Consider the following 21842-nt stretch of genomic DNA (forward strand, 5'->3'; position numbering starts at 1 on the left):
TAGTAATCACTATTCAATACTTTGGTATTATGTCTGGCATTTTAGTTAGGTCACTCCTTTTAACTTCAAACAATATCTAACCCATGTATAAACTACAATAAGTGTCAATACCTGGAGAGTCAGTTCTCATGTCACCACCAAGTATAACTTTTTCCTCCTGACTTAGCCGTTGCCGATTCACATCCTGTGTGACTTTCCAGTAGTGAATAACTCAATGAAAGCTCTGTCATGGCGGCGAAATGTTTTTTACCGAAACAACTGTGGCTTCATTGTATTGAAGACCTGTTAGTGTGGGTGGATAAATAATACATGTAATTTGATCTAAATCGAAGTAATTCAGTTTAAAAAAAAACTACAGTGGCACATCATTTACCTTTTCGATTTGTATGAAAGATGCACCACTCAGGTAAAAGACAACAGAAAGGTTAAGATTTCCAGCTGGCATGCTCCCAAGGATAGGCTGGCTATTCCATTGTCTTGAAAATGTGCAATGGGGGCACCGCTGCCTCACAGACAGTAATGTCCCTAGCCTTTGGGTCCTCACATCACATGCCCTCGTGCAGACTGGACATAAATTAAACAAGTCCATGATGCAGTTCTCGTACACTATGTACTTTTTACTGTTGTGGGTGGGAATGGATGAATCTTCTCTATATCAAACCACAAAGAAAAGAAACCACATTTTTAGTTAAACAGACCGAGCTTTCATCTGGACTGTACTGTAAACCATTACCCTGTTTTCAACTGGTTTAATAAATGTTATGCGCATAAACAATCATAAAAGTAATGCTATAAACAACATCAGTCTCATGAAGACTAATCCTTTATAGCCCCTTTCACACAGAGATTTCGGAAAATACACGGATAAAGTGACCCGGGTTCGTTTGATTTTGGTTCATTCACACTGCCAGTGATTTTCCGGAATCAGATAGTGCGTTCACACACAACCCGTAAAAATCCCGTAAAGACACGTGACATGTAATGTCTCAGCAGCGTCTATAGTTTGCTTATGAGCTGCGATTTCTCTCTGGAGAAACCACGCTTGTGCATTTTTTTCTCTGATTCGATCATAAACTAGCGCATTTCGTACCGTTTCACTAGCCTGCTTTCACTTCACTTCAGCGTCATCATTGAGACACGGCATTAGGCCTACAGCTTTTGTTCACACAGCGCGCCTTCCGGGACTGATCCCGGCATACAAGGTCCCCAACCAGGTGTTGTACCGAATTCCGACTCCCGGACAAATCGCACTTCCCTTCGCGTGCACGCCCCTCCCACTTAAATACCAACGCGTTCTCATCCCAATGCGTCATATACGACGCTTTTGCCAAAGCGTAAATATCCTACGCACATGGCACCCTTTAGCGTAAATATAACACGCAAAGAGTATGGGTAGGTTTAGGTCTCGGGTAGGGTTAGACCACTAGGAGGCGCCTTCTGCCCCATATATATCTGCGTCTCATATTTACGCTAAAGGGTGCCATGTGCGTAGGATATGTACGCTTTGGCAAAAGCGGAAGCGAGTTTAAATGCACTTCCTTTGCCATATGCGTTTATCAATTGATTTTTCACACAGCAAGCACCCAGATCCTGCATGAAAGCTTTGTCTACACTTAAATAAATTAACGGAAAGTAAACTAGTGTGGATAAAAGATGCAAGCAAACAAAACCAAAAACACATGCCAGATCGATTCAAACTATAAACTTCGACGGGTACGGAATAAAGCTACCAGCTGTCAAAACAGAACTGTTAATTTAATTTAACTGAACTTAACTTTTGTGTGTTAAACACGATGTGGTTCATAGGAAAATATTGTAGGCTATTACTCTCCCCATTGCACATGAATGTCATAATAATAACCTTTTTCATGATAGGCTTTATATAGAGTTCATAAAATACATTCTGTATATTGTAGCAGCTATATAATAGACTGTGAGGCAAATACCTGTTTTTTGTTTGTTTTTGCTTAATTGCATCTTAAAAATAGAAATTAAACAATTTATTAGTGATAATTGACACTTATAGCTAAGGATGTAAATAAACCTTAGACATTTTTTTTAAATTAATGTTTTTTAAACACATTAGGGCCCCAAAAAACATTATTTCATTAATTCTTTCAATTTTACATCTTGCATTGTTTATGGATATACAATTAAAATAGCTGGAGCAATTGCTTTGTGATCAGGTGCCCTTTTTTAAAGAAAAACTGCTGCCATAATTAGGCTACAATAAATAAAGATTCAGTCAGTGCATGCAAGGGCTTAATACAAAGCTACTGTAAACGTTAACACAGGGTGTGCCCTCAAAATAATTACACTGTAACTTCTTACAGGTATAAGGTCACAGATTCACCACATTACTGTCACATCCTGGTTTGGAGAATGTGTGGTCACAAAAGCATTGGATTGTCACTTCAGTAAGATGGGTTTGCAGGGGAAGTGGGATTTTCACAGCATTAAAATATCGCCTGTTGAAATCACACTCCCCTCACCTGCATAGGTGTATAAGGTCACAGACGTGCAAATAAAAAGTATTTAAAGGTGGGGTATGTGATTTGGAAAACGACCGGCAGATTTCGAAAATACACAATTCAAATGGTCCTACCTTCTTTACTCCAACGCTGGCCCTGACTCCACCCATTCGAAGAACATGGACGCGCAATCATGCACGAGCGAAAACTCAGATGCGCGAGAGATTGTAATGACGATTTACTACTAATCATGGAACCGGCTTTACTGACGAGATGCTCATGCGACCCGAGCTTTGAGTATGCGCACGAAGGGGGTCACGCGCGCTGGGGGGAGGGGTGTGTGGTACGACCGTTTGATTGAAGAACTTACTGTCCAATGATTCCAGGTGGTCTTGGAAATGATTGGCTGGAGTTTTTCGAGTCCTGCCCGTTCCACAGATGGTTATATTGCTTAAATTTCATTTCAGTGCTTCTCAGTGGCTGTAAGTGGGTTAGGAATAGGATTTCAAGTGAATTTGAAAAAATGGACAAAAAAGAGAATCACATACCCCACCTTTAATAATGGTATGATTTAATATTTATTTATTGACGGATATATTTTTTATTTGACTATTTAATAAAAAACTTATTTTTAACAATAATGAATATATAATATTATATTTTATACAATTATATACATAGTTTTACTTAGAAATTGCTTTTGTATTATTATATTAATATAATATATGTATATATATATATATATATATATATATTCATAATTAAAAATATGGTTTTACAAAGAAATTGGTAATATTATATTAATATTATAATATATAGATATTTTATATTTATTAAAACAATATATTTATTAATAATTCATATAATATACTATTATATTTTAATTTACGAATAATTAAAAAATATATATAGTTACTTAAAAATTGGTTTTATGTCGAATTCATCTACGGGCGGATGTAGAATGTTGCCTCCGTGGACTTTTGAAAATCGCCCGCGCTAATCCATTCCAGGCATAGCTAACGGCGTTACCTTTTTGCACATTTTTTTCCAATGGATCCTGGCATTTACAACAAAAATTTTTCCTACAAGTCCCATGGGACATACCCTGATGGCTACAGTAAGACGGAGAAAAATACACTACGGAAAAAAGCGCACAACTTTAAAATTAAAGGTAAAAAATAATAATATATATATACACACACACACACACATATATATATATATATATATATATATATATATATATATATACACAGTATTAAAATATACACAGTATTCAGCTCATGCCCAACGCGTAATCAGGATTTCGTTTAATAATTGAATAGAACATAATAACCGAATAAAGCTATAATAAAGAATACATAATTTTACATGCATATGTAATATCCACGTTCATATATTAACGAAATTATTTGAATCCACGGCATGGAGGTAAAGTACCGTGACGATGAGTTAAAGTAGCCTACCATGATGACGGTAATAGGTTTTACACACACACACACACACAGTATTTTGTTTTATTAATTTCTGATTACATTCATTCTCAAGGTCTAACAAACATTCATTCCAAAATGAATGTATAATTTTATGACTAGCCTACTTCAAAAAAATAATGATGGAGATATTTTTTTTACTTTTAAATTTTAAAACATTTATCCTGTTTAACACATTCGAAAACTAAAAACACTAAAACAACTTCCACTATCAATCAAAATCAAAAACTGTAAAGAATGTTATATACAGTATAATAACAACTATTCTATTTTGTTTACAACATATATGATGGTCAATTCACGATTAACAATTAACATATAATGAACATTTCTTTCTTGTGTCATAGATGGCCAATTATACTATGTCCGGAACCTAAAAACTGCAAAAGAAAATAAGGCGAAGGTTGTCGAAGGGGCTGAGGAAGCGAACAGCATATTTATGGAGTTCCATGCCAGCAGTCTGGGGGCACATACCGGACAGGATAAAACAAGAGATGCAGTCTCCAAAAGGTTTTATTGGCCTGGCATGTCACAGGACATTGACAAATGGGTAATAACACATTCGCTGATTCAGTGGAATGTTTTGTTTGTTAAGCAACACAAAACATTTTCTTTTTACTTCAGTTTTTTTTAGTGTTTTTAATACTCTATTTATAAGCCAATTGATAGTTAAATAATTTCAAATTCAACAAATTCAAAAATTTTGTTAGGCTAAAACACTTCTATCCGATTTGAAAAGGTGGCACAGTGTGAACAATGCCAAGCCAATAGATCAACACTAAAACAGGGGACTGACTAACCTATTGAGGTACAAATTATTTTATAAAACAGATATTGAAATGAGGATGTACAAATATAACTGAAACTGGGGGCAAAATAAATACACGCTAACTGGAACAAAACAAGACACGCGTAAATAACATTTTTTTTTAATGAACTCTAGTCAAACAGCCCTTTGAGCTGTTGGGAATGGACCTCATCGGTAAACTGTCATTGACAGGTGTCAGTAATCAGTATATTTGTGTCATCGTCGATTACCTCACCAAGTGGCCCCAAGCTTACCCTTTGCGGTCCAAAACTTCCAAAGAGGTCACTGAATGCTTAATTAAATTTGTGCATCAGTTTGAAGCCCCTAAGAGGGTCCTAACTGACCAGGGGAAAGAGTTTGTGAATGAGGTAAGTTTTATGTAAACATGACATGTCCATAGAACATGGCTTTTTATCACCTATAATGACTACAATCCCTTGTAAATGCCAATTACTATGCCTGTAAATGTTAATACGTTTCTTTCACAATTCTAGCTGAACAAACATGTGTGCAGAACACTTAATATCAAGCGCTCCTTATCATCCACAAACAAATGGCCTTGTGGAACGTTTGAATGCAACAATTCAAAGGTGCCTTTTTATATATGCTATTGGTCTTATATTTGCCAGATATCTTTAGCCAAAATGTTCCCAAACAAACATTGAATTCCAAGTATAAATTCAATACAGGTATGCATTCCTTGACAGTTACTTCTATCGCCATACTGCGATAACTGATCTAATGATTTTGTGTAAACAGATCCCTTTGCTAGCTTTGCAAGGAGCGGCCAATGGACTGGGACAAACATCTCGATGCCGTCATGTTCGGACTTCGAACAAAAAAACAACTGACGACCAAATTCTCACCTTTTTTTTTAATGTTTGGGAGAGAAGCCCGTTACCCTTGTGAGATACCAGAGCAATATAAGGTAACTGAAAATTAAAGCAATTATCAACGCATTCTCACCCCAAGGGAATTTGTCAAAAACTGACGCACATGGCACCCTTTAGCGTCAATATGAGACGGGTAGGTTTAGGTCTGGGGTAGCGTTAGGGTTATGACGCTTTGGGATCTGCGTCTCATAGTGATGCTGAAAGACTGGAAAAACTTGAAGGACTTTAAGAGAGGGCCACTCTCTGAGAAAACAAAGGAAATTAACATTTGAACTCCCCCTCATTCACTATTGAGACAAAGGTCTCACCTCCCTCATCCTAATCTACATTTCTCTCCCCCATTCTTCATCCTGGCAGAGATCTCCCAAACTCACACAAGAATCTAAATGGTTTAATGTGAATGATTATCATCTAGTTTTATACATATTTGGTATTATTTGAAATGTCTCGGTGCGACTGGTACAAATGTCTCATTCCCAAAGAAGTAAACCCAAAAGGTAATAAAGTTCTTAGGAAGTTTAGAAATATCTTGCACACTGGAGGGTGTGTCTTTGTGTTAACACCTTTGACCATTTGACTGAATGCTAATTTTCCACTGCTGGCAAATGGTGACTTACAGGTACATTTCCACTGAGGATGATGTTTAGATTTGAAATGAGGTCTGGGTATATAATGAAACGCAGCGAGAGCTCGGGGCCTTTTCTATATTTGAGATCGGCCCGTGAGGCTGAGAGTTTCGAGGCTCTCAGCCTCACGCTTTTCTTGTCGGGTAAACTTTTTCCTCTTTGTTCTAGAGCATTTGATGTTTTGCATTGATTATCCTTGAATTGATTATGGAATTATAATGATACATTTACCTGACATAATAAATTGTGATATTTGATTATTCTAATTGACATTATTTTCATTCTCAAGAGTTTAAAAGAATAGTAAAACATTCGCTCACATTTAATGATCCACAGATATCATTAAAACCTTTTTCATTTATGGAGTCAGATGAAATAACGAGAAAATACATATGAGAAAATGTATTGCATTTAACCAAAAATACTTTGCTGCGAGAAAATACAGTAACACGCAAAGACCTTCACCGCTAATTCGAGTACCGCCATTGGATCGAGTTAGACGGCCTTACAATGCTAAAGGGTGGCCATGTGTGTCGGATTTAGACGAAATGTCAAAAGCGTCACCTATATGATGCCTTGGGTTCTGCGTCTCATATTGACGCTAAAGGGTGTCATGTGCGTCAGTATTTGACGAATGTCAAAAGAGCGTCACCTATATGACGCCTTGGGGTTAGAACGGGCTGTAATTATTCATCAAAATGATAATGTAGTGTTAAATTAATTAATTTTTTATGATAATCAAAATGAAATAGTTTTTAGATCAAACAAAGTGTAGAAGAAACAGTGACTGTGGAGCAAGTGACAGAATCGGCAGTAAGGATGAGTGAAGTTTTGCGTGAGGCTGAGGTAAACATAAAAACTTCACAAAAAAAAAAGTAAAGCAAAAATTGTGTCCAACCACCAACAAATTTAAAGTAGGAGACAAAGTGTGGAGACAAAATGTAAGAAGTCAGCAGCGAAAAGGTGGGAAATTGGAGGCAAATTACCAGGGTCCCTACATTATTACAGCACTGGAGGGAAAAAGCGCTGATCTTGAGGATGGGAGGGGTGTCAAGGTACCAAAAATCAACACAGACCATTTGAGGCCCCATAGTGAAGAGACCCCAAAACTCCCTCACAAGCTCCAGAAACCCTCCAAAAACACGAAAATACGCTTTGCCTCTCCACTCAGCTCCCCAGCACTGTATCCTCCTCATGGCCAACCTCCTTCTCCACTCAGCTCCCCAGCACCTTCTCCTCCTCATGGCCATCCTCCATCTCCACTCAGCTCCCCAGCACTGTATCCTCCTCATGGCCAACCTCCTTCTCCACTCAGCTCCCCAGCACCTTCTCCTCCTCATGCCCATCCTCCATCTCCACTCAGCTCCCCAGCACTGTCTCCTCCTCATGCCCATCCTCCATACTCCACTCAGCTCCAAAGCTATGCCTCCTCCTCATGCCCATCCTCCATCTCCACTCAGCTCCCCATCACTGTCTCCTCCTCATGGCCATCCTCCATCTCCACTCAGCTCCAAAGCTATGCCTCCTCCTCATGGCCATCCTCCATCTCCACTCAGCTCCCCATCACTGTCTCCTCCTCATGGCCATCCTCCATCTCCACTCAGCTCCCCAGCACCGTCTCCTCCTCATGGCCATCCTCCATCTCCACTCAGCTCCCCATCACTGCCTCCTCCTCATGGCCATCCTCCATCTCCACTCAGCTCCAAAGCTATGCCTCCTACTCATGGCCAACCTCCTTCTCCACTCAGCTCCCCAGCACTGCCTCCTCCTCATGGCCATCCTCCATCTCCACTCAGCTCCCCATCACTGCCTCCTCCTCATGGCCATCCTCCATCTCCACTCAGCTCCAAAGCTATGCCTCCTACTCATGGCCAACCTCCTTCTCCACTCAGCTCCCCAGCACTGTCTCCTCCTCATGGCCATCCTCCATCTCCACTCAGCTCCCCAGCACCGTCTCCTCCTCATGGCCATCCTCCATCTCCACTCATTTCTCGGTCTGTGCGGGTTGCGGGAGAATAAAACGATTCGCGGGACTCCCGCAAACTAGAAATATCTATGAATAAAACATAAAAACGTTTTACAAAGGCAGAATAAGAGTCACGAGTGCGGCACTGACAAAAGTGCCACTTTAATAAAATAATGTCTGAAACCACCACTCACTGTTAACTACAGAGTTTTTGTTGTTGAATCATATTTTTTCTAGTACATCTTAAAATATAGAGCTCATGACAAATAAAAGTTCCAGATGGAAAAATATTAAATGCAAAAACTAACAATATCTAAAAAGAAACTAGAGAGTGGCGAGTGGGTTCAAAAAGGCAAAAGAACGCATGCACGTTTTCTTAATGATAATTAAAAACCAATAGACTTTTTGCTTGTTTTTCGTAGCAATATCTGGTAACATACCTGTATTGTTTCCATTTTTCAGGTGTGAAAGAGGCTTGGAATGGGAAAAAGGTATACATACTCGTTTCCAAAAAAGGGCCTTTCAAGCTGTTCTATGCTGACATTTATCGCACTGCACCTACAATGGAACTGGAAAGTGAGGTTAGACTTGGCCCATGCTAATAGTACATTCCATTAATAATTTTAGAGGTCAACCGATTAATCGGTTTTGCTGATAAATAGGTACCTTATTCGCCAGTGTAATTAATAACTAAAATTATTTTGTTCTCGTATTATTTTTATCAACGATATGGTTTGATTAAAATCTTTTTGTCTTATTGTCCATGCGGAGGCGATTCCATTTTATTGATCTATATGGCACATCCATTTTGTTTCTTTATATGCAGCCCAATGTTAGCCTATCTAATGACTTGTTTAACAGATACAACTTTCTTAAAAATATCTTATAAAATTGTTGGTTCATGCTAACAAAATTAAACCTTATTATAAAGTGTTGTTTTGTGTTAAATTAAAAAACACGGGTAAGAATTCTGGACTTGCAATGAGTCTATATTAAATGTAAGCATGTTTTCTAATTAAATGTAGTGTTTAATATCACACTATACTGTATTTTCTATACTGGAATTATTGTTACAAGACCTGATGGACCTGTGTTTTATCTGTGGGGAGAAGGAAAATGGAACTGACTGGGTAAGTATACCACTTTTTTCTGTGTGTAAAACAAAATTGATTTCAAGATATTTGCATTGAAATTATTGTTTTACAGTAAGAGTATTTACTAAATATGTATATTAATATGTTTAGATATGCTGTGATGTGTGCTTACGGTGGTTCCACTGCAATTGTGTTCACAAGACAGTGAAAGTGAAGAGCTTCGTCTGCCGGGCCTGCACCTAAGAGATAAAAAACTCTCTGACTGTGAATAGTTCATTTTAGTTTAGTGTTTATTGTAATTTTGTTATTGTTATTCAGTGCATAGAATGTAAATAAAGTTTTCTTTGTAAATTCTTAAATGGATAAGTAACCCAATGGCAGTAGTGTGGTGAGTCTGTGACCTTATACCTGTGCAGGTGTGGGGAGTGTGATTTCAACAGGCGATATTTTAATGCTGTGAAAATCCCGCTCCCCCTGGTAAACCCATTTTACTGAAGTGACAATCCAATGCTTTTGTGACCATACAATCTCCAAACCAGGATGTGACAGTAATGTGGTGAATCTGTGACCTTATACACCTGTAAGAAGTTACAGTGTAATTATTTTGAGGGCACACCCTGTGTTAACGTTTACAGTAGCTTTGTATTAAGCCCTTGCATGCACTGAATCTATTTATTGTAGCCTAATATGGCAGCAGTTTTTCTTTAAAAAAGGGCACCTGACCACAAAGCAATTGCTCCAGCTATTTTAATTGTATATCCATAAACAATGCAAGATGTAAAATTGAAAGAATGAATGAAATAAATAATGCTTTTTGGGTCCCTAATGTGTTTAAAAAACATTAATTTAAAAAAATTTCTAAGGTTTATTTACATCCTTAGCTATAAGTGTCAATTATCACTAATAAATTGTTTAATTTCTATTTTTAAGATGCAATTAAGCAAAAACAAACAAAAAAACAGGTATTTGCCTCATGGTCTATTATATACAATATACAGAATGAATTTTATGAACTCTATATAAAGCCTATCATGAAAAGGGTTATTATTATGACATTCATGTGCAATGGGGAGAGTAATAGCCTACAATATTTTCCTATGAACCACATCGTGTTTAACACACAAAAGTTAAGTTCAGTTAAATTAAATTAACAGTTCTGTTTTGACAGCTGGTAGCTTTATTCCGTACCCGTCGAAGTTTATAGTTTGAATCGATCTGCCATGTGTTTTTGTTTTTGTTTGCTTACATCTTTTATCCACACTAGTTTACTTTCCGTTAATTTATTTAAGTGTAGACAAAGCTTTCATGCAGGATCTGGGTGCTTGCTGTGTGAAAAATCAATTGATAAACGCATATGGCAAAGGAAGTGCATTTAAACTCGCTTCAGCGCGTATTTAAGTGGGAGGCGCGTGCACGCAAATTGGAGTGCGATTTGTCCGGGAGTCGGAATTCGGTACAACACCGGCAACAATCCCGGGTCGTGTTTGCGTTCACACAGAAGGCGTTCTGGCAATTTCCCGGGATCAACGCGCTGTGTGAAAGGGGCTTATGTTAGAATGCGAATCACAAGCCAGACATAATTAAACTCTCAGTAACTTACGACTGTAGTGTAGAGTAGGCTATAACGATACTGTGATGGAGTCTGCAGGATCATAAGTGGAATCATGTCCCTTTGATGCTTCCACTAAAGAGCTGCCCTCCAATAGATTGTCCTCGAGCAGTTCATCAAGGTCTAGACGAGGTCTTTTGGGTGGTATCTTTAAAGGTGATGATGACAGGCACAGAGGGTCTGCATTGGACGCCCCAACACCCAAATTAATTTTAATAAGGAAAGTCTGATGACAACACATAATGAAAGAAAAGAAAAAATACCAGAATACTTATTACATCAAAAGTATATGCATTTGCAGGTGGCAGATTTGGGCCCCAGAGTCTTTAAGGATAGTTGTGTGCCTACATTTGAGGGACAAGTTTACAGCTTATGTTATGTTTAGGCTTAGAACCAGGGTGAAATACTTTAAACATCAGTGCTATTCACCTTTCATTACCCTCTGATTTTAGGGAAAAGTTATGGGTAGGGTTAGGTTTAGGGGTAGGGATTGGGTAAGGACTACATTTTGGGACAGGAATGTTGATCCAGGATCAACAAAATATGTTGATCCAGGACCATGTCTTACTTGGCAAAATCACGGTGACCGTGTTTCCAGGTGGTCTGTCTGGCAGGAAACATCCCTTGAGAGAGGCAGCTGAATGCAAGCACTTGAAGTACTGGCCTGTGTAGAGACAACAAGGTAAAATTAGTACTCAATTTATTACTTTGTATATATTACATTTGCAGCTTTAAAAATTAAATCTACAACAGGCGTTAAAGCTACAGTAGGGAGTTTTGAGAAAATGTTGACTTAGCCTGAAAATTTGAACAAGCACAACTTACAGGTCCAACCCCCTTGCTCTCTGCTACACTACAGCCCTCCCTCCACAGATCCTCCCCCACAGCGGAGCCTGCCGTGAACGCGCAGGCTAGTAAGCAGGACCACCGATGACGGCGGATTATAAACAGTTATGGAACATTCACTAATAGGGACGAAACATCAACAATATGCTTTACATTGACTATGGCCTGCCCATACTTTGACTACAAAGTTGGTCCTCAAATCATTATGTATTTTGCAATACATGTAACTTTATAAGGTTGCACTCTTTCTATAAGTTATAGCTACTAGATAACGTTAAATGATTAGTTCACTTTAAAAAAAAACTTTTGCTGATAATTTACTCACCCCCATGTCATCCAAGATGTCCATGTCTTTCTTTCTTCAGTCGAAAAGAAATTAAGTTTTTTGATGAAAACATTCCAGGCTTTTTCTCCATATAATGGACTTCAATAGGACACAAACGTTTCGAGGACCAAATGACAGTTTCAGTGCAGCTTCAAATGGTCTTAAACGATACCAGACGATGAATAAGGGTCTTATCTAGTGAAACGATCGGTCATTTCAAAAATAAATAAAAAACTTTAAGTTTTATAAGCACAAATGCTCGCCTTGCTCTGTTCTGTGATGCACGTTCGTGATCCTGTTCGAACTCGTTCATCGAAATGAACAAATCTTTTTTCGAGTCATTCATTTGTTGAATGAACGAAATGACTCCAAAAAAGACTCATTCAAAATGAACGAATCTTTTTTCGAGTCATTTCGTTCGTTGAATGAACAAAATGACTCGAAAAAAGATTTGTTCATTTGGATGAACGAGTTTGAACAGGAGAGTCACGAACGACGGTACGCGCTCGCGCTGTGCAAGAGAGGGGTGATCAGCGCGTACACGAGCGTGATTGACACTGCTAAGACATTCCTCCTGACTCTGATTGGTTGTTTCTGACCGGGAGCGGTGTATTTCTGCAAATGGCAGTAGGACCACAGGGAGGAGCTAGAGGAGCTTGATTTTTTTCACAGATTATCTGTCTCATATTCTACTTTCAGGACATAATGAGAGTTTTAACAAATATTTGTTTACAAAAGCTACCTACTGGAGCTTTAAGCTGGAGATAGCATGGGGGAAATACTGTTTTTGTGCCTAGATGTTCTAGTACGCAGAGATCTGTAACATCTGTAATTTATCTTATTACAATTACATCAAGCTCTGCGCATCTTGAAATGCGGATATCGCGCGCGCCATATCACCGACAGTAGAACGGTTATCCAAATAACAAAGTGAAGAACACTCGCGTTACAGAGTGTGCATTCACACACATACTTCATGCTATCTACTTTAAAATTAGCGACGACAGTAACGTTAACTCGGCTGTTAGCTGCATAGCTAATGTTACAAACAGCCACATTCTACGTGAAACAAGCTAGGTAACCATAAACGGTAAAACAACACAATTAGGTGAAATGTTTGGCGCAGACATACACAACTTTGGGAAGTTGTGTCGGCGCATTTCCAGAGAAAATTAAATTAATCCACTGGTTCTTCTGGGGCTTGGATGAAGGAACTAAAAAAATACTCATGTGTTCATTTGTACATTCTATTATTGAGCAACGGCGGTGCTTTGCTAGTTCACACGCCATGAATTCTCTCTCGAGCAAAAACTCAAATCGCGCTCCCACTTCCTAGCTCATTTTCTCATTGGGCGGGTCAAAATCTCTGGGAGGGAAAAGCAGAGATTTTTTTTCCCCAAAATTATATGACAAAATACAGTAGATACAAATGTTTCACATATACTGTTCTAAATGATTACGAATCATCATAAGATAAGAAGAGCATTAAGATAACATTCATATCAATGAAATTAAAGAACACTCAATCACACATTAGAAAAAAATAAAAAGAAAGAAAAAAAACAACAATGTAAAGGAGGTATACATGTATAATTAAAATAAAGGAGAGGAATTTAATTCTTTGAGGATGCCCATCGTTCTGGTTGCTTTGCGGTTTGAGAGTCCTTTCAGTGTTTCAAAATAAATCTTCATGTCAGCTTTAAAATGGTAGATGTTAGGTATCCTTTCAGACCATTTACATTTATGCATGTAAAACTTACCAAGTAATAAGATCAAATTTAACATAAAATGGAAAAGCAGAGAAAGGGGAGGTAACCTTTCCCTGTATGACGTCATACGGGGAAGATTCAAGATCAGCCCGTCTGAGCTTTCATTTTCTCAAGGGCGGAGAAAGATGTTAGATGTTAAAAAACCTCAGAAAAGGAAAATTTCATGTCATGGGAGCTTTAAGACTTCCCTGTTTTAAGTTTTGTAAGTGAAATAAATTCTGTGGTAGAAATTTGACAATACTTGGATGTTTTGTTCCACAACATAACACACCCCCATTATCTTTAAACCTCAAATTTAAGAGGCCAATACGCTTATTTTGAAAATGTTTTTAAGTTACTAGATAACATTTGGGATGTGTGTAATTTAAATTGTAGAATAAAACATCCAATTATGATCAACTTATCTTTACCACAAACCATATTTTACTCAAACTAGTGTTGTAATAAGTTGATAGAAAGTTCATGTTTATTCAAACACAAAACACTTTTTCAAAGCACACTTATATTTTAATTAAACTCGTAAATATAAACTCGTATTTATCATTAACATCTAACAATCAATTTCTCTAAAAAGATCTTTATTTTGGAATACAAACTTATTTCAAATATTCTTACAAATTAAAAGATTAATGTCCAAAAGCTTTTATACAAGGAACAGTCAAAAGGTAAACAGACAAGTTCTAAAACATTAAAACATGTACAAAAGAGCATTCACATGATACAGACAGCTAGCATGGTCAAACTCCAACACCCAGAAAAACAAGTGATAGTTCGAGAGTAAACAGATCCAGAGGAGGAATTCATAGTGTAGAACCCAGAAAACTGTACAAGTTTTGCTGCTGGAATATTTAAGAGCCCTCAGACTCAATTGAGGGAGACCAGAATGGATGGTGACCTCATAGCTATATAATTTGTGACGTCAGTGGGTTAGCGGGCTGAAGTAGCGGCTGCTGCTGTGCTTTTGCAGGCCATGAGCTTCTCCACCATGTTGCGAGCGTAGCGCATACGGCTGGCCAACTCTTTACAGCAGCCGAACTCCTCGATTAAGCTCATCTTATAGGTGCAGAACTCTCGCTTCTCGTTGATGTACGTCACTGCTCCCATCAGGGGACACAAAATAAGCTTTGTGTGGTCCTGGAGGGCATAGAAAAACAGTGAGCTCACAGTGTCAGTTTGGCTCCTCCTGTATTTTGTTTGATAAGTCACAAGTACCCAGAATCGAGTAAGTCATAAACGGAAATTTACTTTGCATCAGAGAATGTCAGAATTAAAATTTTGGATGGACTGTAAATTCATTGTATGCGCTTAACTAAACATCCATTAAACAGGTGCTTGATCGAAAGAGAACTTAGTGGTGTGCTGGTTCTTTTGCATTTCAGCTATTTCTGCTCTCAAAAAAACTTTAATAAATTGCAACTTTTGACCAAGCGGTTTTCGTTAGTGTGATCGAAACTTGTTGCCATAATGTTCCATTTTCACCATAATGCTGTTTATAGAGTGGATGTAGTATGATACAATTTTCAGTGACAAATCTACCCTTACAATAACTGTTCTGTTAATAACCCTCTGTTGATCTGACTGGCGGGATCCCAAAAAAAATCTGTAGCTTTCACGAAAGTCCTCGAGCTCTCAAAAGTCTAGGTAACACTGAGAATGAGTAAACATTGTTAATTTACATATACTACTGACATTGTAGCGATACAAAGCGAGTTGAAAATTGGCAAAATTACACTTTAATAAAATCGCGATATGGACTAGTGTCTGACTAACAAACCGCAAAAAAATTTAATTAAATGAGGTCTGCATGTTGTTTAATGCCTTTTAATACAAATTTGTATTAAATTAAATCCAGAAAAAAAAAAATTCTGAGAAAAAAAAAAAGCTTTTCAGAATGGCCACACTTTTGTTTGAAAAATTTAGTAGCTAAAGTTTTATGAAATCAATTGATTGGACATGCTTTTCAATTTTATTAAATTGGAATCTAGAAAAATTAACTGAAAGCACAGAATTTGGGGACATTAAAACTGAACTTTGTTGTTAAATTGTACAGCTAATGATTTCAATTAGACATTAATTTTGATTATAACATTTAATTTAACCATTAATGCCAAGGACACACTTAACGACTAGCTAACATTTTAAGACTGAACACACTTACAGTTTCCAACGATTAGAGCAGATTTTAAACACCGACTGAAAGCAACTGTCATTGACTTGGGGCGTTTGGGCATGATCAGTCCCAAGTATCAAATTACATTCATAATCAGCCTTAGCCATTAAGTGTGTCCCAGCTTAAATTGAAGAAAAAAAAAATGGATTTCATAGGACGCTAACAAGGCATTTTCTCACCTGGAAGAAGTTGATTTGCACGGTTCCATTGCTCAGGTGCAGCACAATAGCACTTTTAGTGCGAAACCAGTGATGAAGGTAAGGCAACCGGGTCAGTTCATCACCATCGCGGGGTATTATGTTTGCCCCGGCCTTCAGCAAGTGCTCGCTCATGTAATTTCTGAAGTACTTGAGGAGTGTAATCTACAAGAGGGGAGGGATGGGGTCAGTAATCATGGATAACCAAAACCCATTATGAAACTCATTCATTGCACTACATAATTTCCAGTGAAGAGTGGACAGACCTTTTTGGAGAGTGCCGAGGGGTAGGAGCGAACGCTGAGGTAGGATTCTGCAGTGTTGCGGTCGATATACTGCAGACTGTCACCATCAGCGTACATGATCAAACGAGTGGAATCATTGAACAGAACGCCTACGCTATTGTCACACAGCTGGTAACCTATGAAGGGGTTAAATACAGTAGCATAAGGGCAATATTTTTGGATAGCATGTTAATCAGTATCCATGTTTTCATCTAAAGTTGCGATACATTCCAATTTTTCACAAGTTTGATATCAAAAACATGCAAGGGATAATCCACGGCTAAGGTGGTTGCCTCCGCGAAGTTTATCAAATTGTTTAACGCACAGATAGTTGTGTATTATCCCGCTTATACCATGGTCATTTGCCAGTATTTTATATAATAAATAACTTGCACCTCAGTGAGCACAGGTGAAATGCAATAAATGTCATGTTACGAATCATCTAAGCAGCACTAATGAAACATTACTTTCGGTCAATGATTCTGCACACCAGAACCATTTAATACAAAACCCCAAATTACCTCACTTTTTTTTTCTTTCAGTTTCTGCCATTAATTTTTATTTGCTTGCATTTCAGTGAGTCACAAACAAATTCAATTAGGCTTCTGACTTCAGTATATCGTGTCAGCATGGTGTCTTACCAAGACCATATTTGTCAGAGTAGTCGACCCATTTGCTGATCCAGAAGACAGGATTACATGCAGGGTCCTCGGCTTCCTCTGTAAAGGGAGGGAGAAAAAAAATCATTGCATTGTGCTTGTCAATAGTTTGAGAATGTATAACTTTTAAACTTACAAAACACCAATTGAATGCATTATGTTTGGCTTTATGAACAAAAACATGAAGTATACTTTGATTTCTGCTATCATACAAGTCCCTACTCTTTCCATTAAAATATACAACTCTTCACTTGCAAGATGCAGAGAATCCATGATGTTACCTTGTCTAATATAGTCTCTCTCAGAAGGCCTGGCAGTGTTGACACTGACCAGCTGCTGCAGCATGTCACTTAGGTTGGAGTCAGGTTGTTCAGCTCCATCCCTGTGCAAAATACAATTTTGTTTTGTAAGCCCATTGAATACAAATGTAAGCCCAAACCCTGAATTTATAACAGACTAGAACACAAGCCAAAGTTCACAACTCTATTAATAATCATGGTTTTGATAGTGTTGGCTAAATGGGTGTTCAAAAAGGGGTAGTTCACCCAAAAATTAAAATTGTCTCATTATTAACCCTCATGTCGTTCAACACCTATAAGACTTTTGTTCACCTTCGGAACACAAAAGATCTTTGAAATCTGAGCGCCTTCTGTCCCTCCAGAAAATTTGGACTAAACCACTAAATTTATATGGATTAGTTTCACAATGTCTTTATGAACTTTTTGAAATAGGCCATCAATGGAGGGACAGAAAGCTCTGATTTCATCAAAAAGATCTTCATTTGTGTTCCGAAGATGAACAAAAGTCTTAGGGGTTTGGAAAGACACGACGGTGAGTAATTTGACAATTTTCATTTCTGGGTGAACTAACCTTTTAAATTGTCAATAGTTCTCCATTATCTACACAAATAAAACTGACCTTTGCTGAAGATCTTCCCTTTGTGCTTGCTCCATTTTCCCCATTTTCTCAATAGGACTGTCTGTTCCTAAACACAGAGAAGAACAGTTACAGGTAACTTACAGGTATCCATTTTACTTTATTTCAAAGTGACAGGACAATCAACAAAGGGGGGAAAACCCCTGAAATCCAACACACACAAAAAGCAGGTGTGCCAAAATATACTTAGCATTTTAAGCATGGATTTGCCTATACACATACCTTTATTAAGTGATGAAAGGGGTTTACGAAGGAGGGCAGGATCTAGACTGGAGGGGGCGATGGAGAACCTGGGAGGAACCGTGAGACAGGAAGTGGGCAGCCGCACAGGCGCGTAACCGGAGGTGAAAAACTCATCGGCCAGCAGCTCGGTCACAGAAGGTCTGAGTGTAGGGTCAGCGTGCAGCATCCGACGAATCAGAGCCGCAGCAACTGGATTAATATGCTAAACAAGACAAAAAAGGAGATAGATTGGTGGCTTATTGCACTGTTTCTCCCAGACCAGACTCACTTTTTACTTAAAGGATTAGTTCACTTTTAAAAAAAAAAACTTTTCTGATAATTTACTCACCCCCATGTCATCCAAGATGTCCATGTCTTTCTTCAGTCGAAAAGAAATTAAGGTTTTTGATGATAACATTCCAGGATTTTTCTCCATATAATGGACTTCATTGGGCCCCAAACGGTTCAAGGTCCAAGTGACAGTTTCAGTTTCGTTTAAAGCCCCTTGAAGCTGCACTGAAACTGTCATTTGGACCTTGAACCGTTTGGGGCCCATTGAAGTCCATTATATGGAGAAAAATCCTGGAATGTTTTAATCAAAAAAAACTTAATTTATTTTCGACTGAAGAAAGACATGGACATCTTGGATGACATGGGGGTGAGTAAATTATCACCAAAAGTTTTTAAAAGTGAACTAATCCTTTAAATTGAAATTTAAAATTCCACGACAGGATCAATGGATTATAGGGGTTGAAAAAAAATCTAGGTTGGGTTCAATGCATTAGTTGTTGATTGGATTTTGAGATGTGATATAAAAAGGCAAATTCCTGATGCAAAGATACTTACCCTAGGAACAGTGTACTCATTCTTCTTGATTCTGATGTAGGTCTCCTTCAGACAGGATGTCTCAAATGGTGGCTTTCCAACCAGCAACGTGTATCTGATGGAAATAACTCAGTTATCAACAATACATGCACAATTATAAAAATGAATCATCGTGCAAGGATAAGCAAATAAGTGCTATGAAAAAGATTTCATAGTTATATAAATCAAAGTGGGACTTACAGAATGCATCCCAATGACCAGACGTCCACTTCAAAGCTGTGGCCTTTTTTGCAAAGCACCTCTGGAGCGATGTAGTTAGGAGTGCCACACAGGGTCTTCTTTCTCTCGCCATCAAACTCGATCTTAGTGGCCAAACCAAAGTCACCTAAGATTGAGGATTACAATTAGTCTTGATTAAAAAAAGGTCAGGAGGGAAAAAAGTGGCAAAGAACAACCATTGCTTGCTTACCAATCTTTACATCCATGTCATCATTGAGAAACAGATTCCCTAGTTTGAGATCACGGTGGATAACCCGGTTGTTGTGCAAGTACTGACAACCCTGAATAGTCTGGCGCATGAAGTATCTGGCCTCAGGCTCTGTCACTGCCTTCCTCCGCTTGTGCAATTCAAGGAGAGACTAGGGGAAAGAAAGAAATTAAGCACCAAAATCTAGCGCCGGCGGAAAGTTAAAACAAACTATTTACAACACATTCTCACAAATCTATACAAGCTCACAGAAATCATAAAATTAACGTTAGTATTCTCCAAGAAACTACTGGACTTTTTTAAATTTTTCATAATTTATCTAGTAGGGTTGGAGGACTATTTGAACTTACAAATTCTACACAAGTTATAAAATTGATGAAACCAAAAAAAAATTCTGACGGACGGAGTTCGTTATATATCTCCGAGAAACACCAAATCAACTGACGTCACATCCTCCAGTTTAAAATCCACTAGCGGCATACGCGAGTAGAACTTGTTTTAGTTATATACCTTAACCGTACATTAAGATGAATAAACACTTACAAATGTTGAAATATTTATAAAACGGAATACCTGTGAATCTCAATAGGCTTTAATTAGTTTAATGCATTAAACCTCAAGCGTTGTAAGGACATACTATCAGGCAGTGACAGGAATACTGACCGTTGACGGTCTGTTTTCAAATTGGTTTCCCTGTTCTTACCCTTCTCCGACATATTTCCAACACCACGTACACGAAGTCATCATCCTCAAAAAACCCGTGAAATCCCACTACGTGCTGATTATCGAGACTTTTGTGAATGGCGATTTCTGAGCTCATTTTCTCTTTCTGATGCGGCTTCAGCAGCATCGACTTCGGCACCACTTTCCCTGCGAAAACCTCCTTTGTGTCCATTTCTGTGATTTCGTAGCATTTCGCAAATCCGCCCTTTCCCAAAAAACGACCTCGCATGTATCTCTTCATGGTTCTGGGATCCACTAGAATATCAGGAATCTCTTTCAGAGGAGCAGATTTGGGATCGACGTGAGTCGATGGCTTCGCCGTCTTTGCAATTCCAGCACTCATCGTTGCACACTTTACAAGATGGTTTACGTAAAATAAGTCACACTAAGGTCTTGAAAAATAAATAACCGAGGCGAAGATTCTTGTCCTTTATCCCGAAATTCGCCAATCATGCATGCAATTCGCCAATCATCCACATCCGTTGCGAAGCACCGAAAACTACATTCAAATAATAACTTGAACAACTGGAAATCCCACAGTAAACACTGTATTTAATCTTAAAGTCATATATTCACTGCTCTAAAGAACGCATCCGTCGGATTTCTGTGAAAAGTCACAAATGAAACGGGCATAAAAGAAGTGTGTCGGCCCGCTGTTCGGATGGGAATGCAGTGAGTCCCTGCTAATTTTTGAATTGTGCTCGATTCGTTATCTCCGCCTCTGATTGGCTGCTGGGATTTAAATTCTGACCAAACACAGCGAAGCATCATGTGACTCCGCGTGCACGCTCTGAAAAACTTTATTTGTGTTCTCTGGATTTTAAAGGGATAGTTCACTCAAAAATGAAAATTCTGGCATCATTTACTCACCCTCAAGTTGTTCTAAACCTGTATGAATTTCTTTGATCTGCTGAACACAAAAGAACAAAGAGTTGATGGGCCCCATTGACTTCCTTAGTATGGAAAAAAATACAGTATTGGGTTTTATTATTTATAATATTTATTATACGTTTGATCAAGTCTCTGTTTTAAAAGCTCTATTATATAAACTCTACTATTGTGTAATAATTAAATAAATTATTAATCAAATGTAAATGTAAATAATTTAATTGCGGATAGGACTATCTGATACACTATATATTATTTGCTCATTATATACCAGTAGATGCTAATCCTTTGGTTTTGTACATTATTCCATTTGTTTAATCGTGCCACGTGCACTTTGTGGTTTTTGTTTATACACATTCATCCATGCGTATCTAATCTCGAAAAGTAAATTCAGTATCTTGCTCCAGTTTTTTTTCAGTTATCCCACGTGTTTTTAAGGCTTTGTTTACCTTTGTGCATGTTTGTGTGTGAGAATGGTCAAATAAGGGCACATTTTTGATTGTGGAGGGGAAAAATTGTGTACCTATCATTGCACACGTTTTTATGTTTGT

General features: G+C 38.1%; 1 protein-coding gene across 1 annotated transcript; it reads right to left on the reverse strand.

The window, feature by feature from the left end:
• Window positions 1-14385: 14385 nt before the first annotated feature.
• plk1 (polo-like kinase 1 (Drosophila)) lies at window positions 14386-21129 on the reverse strand. The gene is made up of 11 exons (XM_077205319.1): window positions 20384-21129; window positions 19663-19831; window positions 19434-19578; window positions 19215-19308; window positions 18369-18591; window positions 18129-18195; window positions 17492-17592; window positions 17193-17270; window positions 16534-16688; window positions 16250-16432; window positions 14386-15034 (listed from the first exon to the last, which is right to left on the reverse strand). The coding sequence occupies exons 1-11, from the start codon at window positions 20744-20746 to the stop codon at window positions 14828-14830; spliced, it is 1785 nt and encodes a 594-aa protein (XP_077061434.1). The 5' UTR covers window positions 20747-21129; the 3' UTR covers window positions 14386-14827.
• Between the last annotated feature and the right edge of the window lie 713 nt (window positions 21130-21842).

The sequence above is a fragment of the Siphateles boraxobius genome, unplaced genomic scaffold, assembly GCF_051911475.1.
Source record: "Siphateles boraxobius isolate OS27281-9 unplaced genomic scaffold, OSU_SipBor_1 53, whole genome shotgun sequence".
NCBI lineage: Eukaryota > Metazoa > Chordata > Actinopteri > Cypriniformes > Leuciscidae > Siphateles > Siphateles boraxobius.

Coding starts and splice junctions, on each gene's coding strand:
- plk1 (XM_077205319.1), bottom strand. CDS start 20,746: ATGAGTGCTGGAATTGCAAAGACGGCGAAGCCATCGACTCACGTCGAT. Junction 18,592..19,214: donor ATGAGTACACTGTTCCTAGG/GTAAGTATCTTT, acceptor TGTCTTGTTTAG/CATATTAATCCAGTTGCTGC. Junction 17,271..17,491: donor GAGAGACTATATTAGACAAG/GTAACATCATGG, acceptor CTCCCTTTACAG/AGGAAGCCGAGGACCCTGCA.